This window comes from Delphinapterus leucas, chromosome 15 (assembly GCF_059928025.1).
Source record: "Delphinapterus leucas isolate spDelLeu-1000000601 "Yukka" chromosome 15, BTC_Dleu_Yukka2, whole genome shotgun sequence".
NCBI classification, from domain to species: Eukaryota; Metazoa; Chordata; class Mammalia; order Artiodactyla; family Monodontidae; genus Delphinapterus; species Delphinapterus leucas.
In genome coordinates, this window is record NC_143143.1 from 66519056 (window position 1) to 66525055 (window position 6000).

The window sequence follows — 6000 nt, forward strand, 5'->3', positions numbered from 1 at the left end:
ATCTCTTTTACATTTGGTAGTGTATATATGTCAATGCTACTCTCTCACTTCGTCCCAGCTTACCCTTCCCCCTCCCTGTGTCCTAGAATATAAGCTCTATGAGGTCAGGGACTTTGTTTGCTCACAACTGTATTCCCAGTGCCTAGAACAGCACTTGGCACATAGTGGGAGCTCTAGAAATATTTGTTGAATGAATCAATGGTATTGCTCATAGGTGAACAAAGTCACCAGTGGATGAAGGATGACTTTCGCCCAGAGTAGACAAATATGGCTAAGAGCCCGGTTCTGGGCTGGACCCCCTGGGTTTGAATCCCAGCTCTCTCCTTGCCAGCGGTGACCGTGGCAATTCAGTTCACCCTTCTGTGCCTCAGTTCCTCGTCTGTGAAATGCAAAGGATGCCAATACCTCCCATTAGGCTGTGTGAGGAGCGCATGAGATTCTACACGTGAAGTTGCCCGGCTGACACTGAGTGTTTGGTAAGTGTTAGGTTTTTTTTTTTTTAATATCTTGTAATACCACTTTGGGAAATGTAACTATGTAAAACATGAAAAATTAGGTTGAAGATAAAAGAAAAATGGAAATGCAGACCAGTAGGGGGGAATTTTATTGTATTTATAAAGGAAAAGGTAGGTCAGAAATTAAATAGGATTAATCGGATGCTGTTGTGTGTCAGCTGCAGGGAGCCGGAAACATATGCAGAATCTTCATCCTTGGGAAGTCCTGTCGCAGAAAGGAAGATAAATCTCAGTCTGGGGGCACTGGAGTAAAGGCAAGATGGGACAGGACACCTGGAATAAGGGTGATGGAGACTCTGGTGTTAAGACTGACTATCTGGGTCCCAAAAGGACCTCAGTCTTAGCCCCAGTTCTCCCAACCTACTCCCAGTGAGATCCTGGGCAGTCACTTGCCTGTGAAGAAGCTGCTTCTAATCCCCAGACAGGGCTAGATTAGGTTATTCTTTCCAGCATACACACTCACCACACCCTTTACATCTCTTACCATTTATCACACATTAAATAATCCACCGTACAAGTAATTAATTTCTGTCTGCCTCAGTGTGTTATAAATTCCATGTGAGCAGAGACCACGGCTGTCTCATCCACTGCTGTCCCCCCAGCCCAGAGCCTGGCCATCTTTGGATGATTTTTAAGGGATGGGAAGATGGATAAATCTGAACTTGTTACCTTACAGGACTGTTACGTGGACACAAAGTGTGGTGAGTGCAAAAGGATGCCATCTGCCAAATCATTCTACTCTGAACTCTTAGGGTGTAAGAACTCATTCTGCTGTCATGTTTCCTCAGGCCCACTGTGATGTCCTGGTATTTGCAGCAGTTGAGCTGGAGGGGGAACAATGGCTGGAGCAGCCCCCAGGCCCCTTCCTGCTGCTCTATGACTTCGAGCTCTGTGAAGCCTCTGGCTTTTAACCTGCAGGAACAAAGCCTGCATTCTTAGGACTTGGCCCTCCTTAGGGCCACTCTGCCCCACTGGGGCCTGGTGGGAGTCATAAAGCAGGTGAATGATGACCTAATCCCAGCGTGAGAGGCACAGGGGAGGCATTATTCTTAGGGGCATTTTTTAAAAGAATTCTAGCCTTCGGGACCTTGGCGGTGATTGGAGCGAACCTACTCCCTTCACAGAGGAGGCAACTGGGAAGCTGACTTGCTCTGTGAGGAGAGTTGGCTGCAGAACCAGACCTGGGCCTCAGATGTCCATCCTGCCTCCCAGGCTGGTTCTTGCCCCTCCTGCACTCTTCCTGTCACCCTGCTGCTGCTTGCATCTCCCCAGGACTGTACTTGGTGAGATCTCTGAGCTCTTGGTGTTTAATTAGGCTGGGAAGAAGGTGAGGGGGCACACGGAGAGCTCTGCTGGGAACTGAATTTGCTTAATAGCTTGGTCCAGAAGTGCCTGGCAGAGTCGTGCTGGGACACGTTTGTGCTCACAGTTCAAAGTCAGGCTCTAAAATATAGCCGTTTCTCCAAACAGTCGTGTCATTTGGGGAAACTGTCTGCGAAGTGGAGTTCATGTGAAGCGCTCCAGGCAAGCAAGGCAGGTCTTGGGCCTGCCTGGTCCCTGACTTGGGGCCAGATGCTGCCCCTTCTTTGCCTCAGTTTTCCTCCTCTGTAAAATGGGAAAACTCATTCCTGATCTCCCCTGACTCCTACTGGGATTGTGGGGGTCAGGGAGAGGGGAACTGACTGTCACTCCCGTCTCTCCCTCTCACGAGCGCTGCTCACACTTGTCCACCCGAGGGTGTTGGGAGGGGCTGGTCTTCCTTTGGCTTTACAGTTTTATGAACTTGGTAAGGGATCTAGGGCACGCCTCCTACTACATCAGCATCAGAGTCCCCTGGGACCCTTGTTAAGATGATTTAGATTCCTGGATCCTATCCCAGAACTGTTGAGTAACATTTCTGGACACAGACACCGAGCCTGGCCTCTGGCTACACACTGGAGATACAGCAGTGGACAAGACCAGTCTCTGTCGCACATTTTCTCCCCTTCTTCCGGTTCTTGATGTGTGGAAGGAGGGACCCCATTCCCAGTTTGCTTGGTAGAGCCCCACACCTTTGGAGATGAGGAGTTTCTTTCCTTTTCCAGCCCACGCTCTGGGAAAGAAACCTCTGAGGTCCCTAAACACACACACATGCAAACATGCACATGCACGCATACACACACACATACACACGTATTCCCACCTGTGCTCCTGCAGCAGGGTCACCAGGATGTTCTCCAATGCCATCTGCTTTTGGTCTGCCCACATGCTGTCCACCTGACGGCCAAGCCGTACCTTTGCTCCTTGCTCCTGGTTTCTCTCTCTATTCGATTAGAAAAAGAGAAATAACTGAGGTTGCTACTTGAATAGGACGCAGAGAGGCCTGCGAAAGACCAGGGCAAAGTTAGCAGAGCAGGGTGCCTCCCTCTGCCTATTCCAATATCTGGCATAGACTCTTGCACCCAACTGAGCTAGACTCAGCAACATTTAAGAAGACAGTATCTATAGGAGTGAAGACAATAGACTATGAAACACATATCTTCCTACAGACGACTTATTAATTACAAAGGAGAAAATGCTAATTTCACAGAGGAGAAGCCTGGCAGACATTATGCTAACCAAGGGATCAAAGTTACCATCACCAATGGGACAAATTGACATCATGTGCCTCCTGATAGGATGCACTGAGAAGGACGCGACATCACTTCTGTTGCATAACACGAATGTAATCATGAGAAAGCACCAGGCAAGTCCAATATGAGGGACATTCTATAAAGAACTGGCCTTTACTAATCAAAAATGTCAATGTCACAAAAGACCGAAGAACTGGTCCAGATTAAAAGAAACTAAAGAGACATGACAACTATGATGCCACCTGTGATGCTGGATTGGGTCCTGGATGAGGAACATCCAGCTGGGGACAACTGGTGAAATTTGAATATGGACTCTAAGTGATAATTATACTGTGATTATGTAAGAGAGTGTCCTTTAATTAGATACTAGGAGACACACAGAAGTACTTAAGGATAAAGGGTCGTGATGACTGCAATCCACTCTCAAATGGCTCAGCAAAATAATAATAATACGTACCTGGGTTTGTGTGTGTATGTCTAGATACAAAGAAAGCAAATATAATAAAAATATTAGGAACTGTTGACTACAGGGAAGGGAATGTGAAAGCCCTTTGTACTATTGCTGCAAGTTCTCTGTAAGTTTGGAATTTTTTCAAAATAAAAACTAAAAAGTGGGGCTTCCCTGGTGGTGCAGTGGTTAAGAATCCGCCTGCCAATTCAGGGAACATGGGTTCGAGCCCTGGTCCGAGAAGATCCCACATGCCGCGGAGCAACTAAGCCCGTGCGCCACAACTACTGAGCCTGCACTCTAGAGCCCGCGAGCCACAACTACTGAAGCCCACGCACCTAGAGCCCATGCTCTGCAACAAGAGAAGCCACCGCAGTGAGAAGCCCATGCACCGCAATGAAGAGTAGCCCCCACTCGTCACAACTAGAGGAAGCCCATGCGCAGCAATGAAGGCCCAACGCAGCCAAAAATAAATTAATTAATAAATTTTAAAAAAACAAACAAAAAACTAAAAAGTGTTCAGGCTGTAGAGTCAGGCTGTTTGAATGCTAACTCTGCCACTCTTTGGTGTGTGTCCTTTAGAAGCTATTAATGTAGCTTCTGTACGATGGGAGTAAGAGGACCTGCTTTGTAGAGTTGTTGGAAAGAACACATAAGAAACTAAGAATAGGGACTTCCCTGGTGGTCCAGTGGTTAAGACTTTGCACTCCTAATGCAGGGGGCCCTGAGTTCGATCCCTGGTCAGGGAACTAGATCCCGCATGCTGCAACTATAAGATCCCACATGCTGCAACTAAAGGATTCCCACATGCCGCAACTAAGGGTTTTCTTGCCACAGCTAAAGATCTTGTGTGCTGCAACTGATACCCGGCACAGCCAAATAAATACTAAAAGAAAAATAAAAAGAAACTAAGAATAATGGCTAACACTACCAAGGGCTTACTCTGTGCCCAGCACTGTGCTGGGTGTGTGTAAATGTCCCAGGGTAAAGTCTTTGTTTCTGGCAGAGCCACAGTCAAGTGGTGACTACCACTGGTGTTGTCACTGTTGGAGCCCATCACAGGGACAAGCACATAGTAGGTGCTCAGTGATCATTTATTAGTTAAGCGTAAGCTGAGGTTTGACATTGGAGCCCTTCTGCTATGGCGAGTCCAGAAATGACAGATGCTGTGCAAGGGGAGAGACCAAACTTGGTCCCTCCAAACCGCGATGCACTTGGGGTACGGGAAGAAGTCACGAGAACGTCAGCTCACCCCTGCTGCCTGCTCATGATGTCCTGAAGAAGCTTGCGGGCAGACAGCTGGGCCAGCACCTTCCGGTAGCTGTTGGTGAAGATGGCGTCTGCGTACCTCGGCATCCTAGTGGAAGGAGTCAGAGGTCAAAAGGCAGGGTGGGAGGCCCAGGAGGGCTGTGCTCACGGGGTCTCTATAAGGTTCTTCTGTGGCCTGTCCCCAGAGAGAGCTGGAACCTGGGCTGAGTGACCTCTCTGGGGCTCAGAGTCTGCCTCCCTCCCAGAGATGAGCAGTGGAGGCTGCCCGAGGAGATAGCTGGGGACCAGCTGGTGGCTTGATTCTGCACCCCCTAAGTAGCAACCCTGGCAGGGCTGGCTTTGGGGTGGCAGGAATACAGCAGGCCCTGTTGTCAGGACTGCTTACCTGAGGGGCTGGGAGGGCGGGGAGCCGTGGGAGCCGCTGCTGAGGGTGAGGGTCACGAGGAAGAACACCCAGAGCAGCATCCTTCACCCCTGTGCTGGCACCTGGGAAGTGACAGACAGGAAGAAAAGGTCAGGTGAAGCCATAGCCACTGGGATGTCTTTTGCTGGGTGGGCCCAGCCCTGGGCTTGGCTCCATGCAAGTTTGGCCCTTGTCTTTTGGAAGCTGTCGGGTAGGAAAAGGAACCCAGACACACCTGGGTTCAAGTTCTGCCTCTGACAGTCACAAGCTCTGACCTCATTTTTTCCATCTATAAAATGGGCATGATAAGGCTACTCTGCTGACCTCACAGGGTTGAACGTAAAATGAATGATAATGGTGAAACTGCCCCTCCTTGTAAGGCCTTATACTTGGGATTCAGGCCTCAGCAAGGAATAGGGGAGGAGCAAGCACCTTCCCCTAGTCACCTAAGTCACCCCCCAGCCCAGTGTGTCACTGACGGTATTGAAAAGGGCTAACAGCTGAGGCTCTGAGTCAGACAAATCTGAGTTCACATCTGGGCTCTGCCATCAGTAGCTGTGCATCCAGGACTAGTGGCTTCTCCTTTCTGGACCTCAGTTTCTCTATCCATAAAATGGAGTCAATAACTACACCTACTGCATAGGGTCCTTGTGAGTATGAGGTGAGATGAGGCACCTGAAGTGAGCACTTGGCACGTGGGCAATTCTCCACACACCTCTGGTCCGATGACCTAATGCTCAGGGAGCAGGCTGT

General features: G+C 49.2%; 1 protein-coding gene and 1 non-coding gene across 2 annotated transcripts; one reads left to right on the forward strand and one right to left on the reverse strand.

Moving 5' to 3' along the window:
* Positions 1–2338: 2338 nt before the first annotated feature.
* Positions 2339–5309, reverse strand: GHRH (growth hormone releasing hormone). Its single transcript, XM_022592981.2, has 3 exons — positions 5230–5309; positions 4828–4932; positions 2339–2817 (listed from the first exon to the last, which is right to left on the reverse strand). Exons 1-3 carry the CDS (start codon positions 5307–5309, stop codon positions 2361–2363), a joined length of 642 nt encoding a protein of 213 aa, XP_022448689.2. The 3' UTR covers positions 2339–2360.
* Positions 4251–4324, forward strand: TRNAR-CCU (transfer RNA arginine (anticodon CCU)). The gene has a single exon. It is a non-coding gene; the product is annotated as a tRNA-Arg (tRNA).
* Positions 5310–6000: the final 691 nt, after the last annotated feature.

Excerpts from the sequence above, each read along its gene's own strand:
- GHRH (XM_022592981.2), bottom strand. The coding sequence starts at position 5,309 with ATGCTGCTCTGGGTGTTCTTCCTCGTGACCCTCACCCTCAGCAGCGGC. Across the intron at positions 4,933-5,229 it reads CCGCCCTCCCAGCCCCTCAG|GATGCCGAGGTACGCAGACG; the intron begins GTAAGCAGTCCT and ends TCCTTCCACTAG. Across the intron at positions 2,818-4,827 it reads ATCATGAGCAGGCAGCAGGG|AGAGAGAAACCAGGAGCAAG; the intron begins GTGAGCTGACGT and ends CTAATCGAATAG.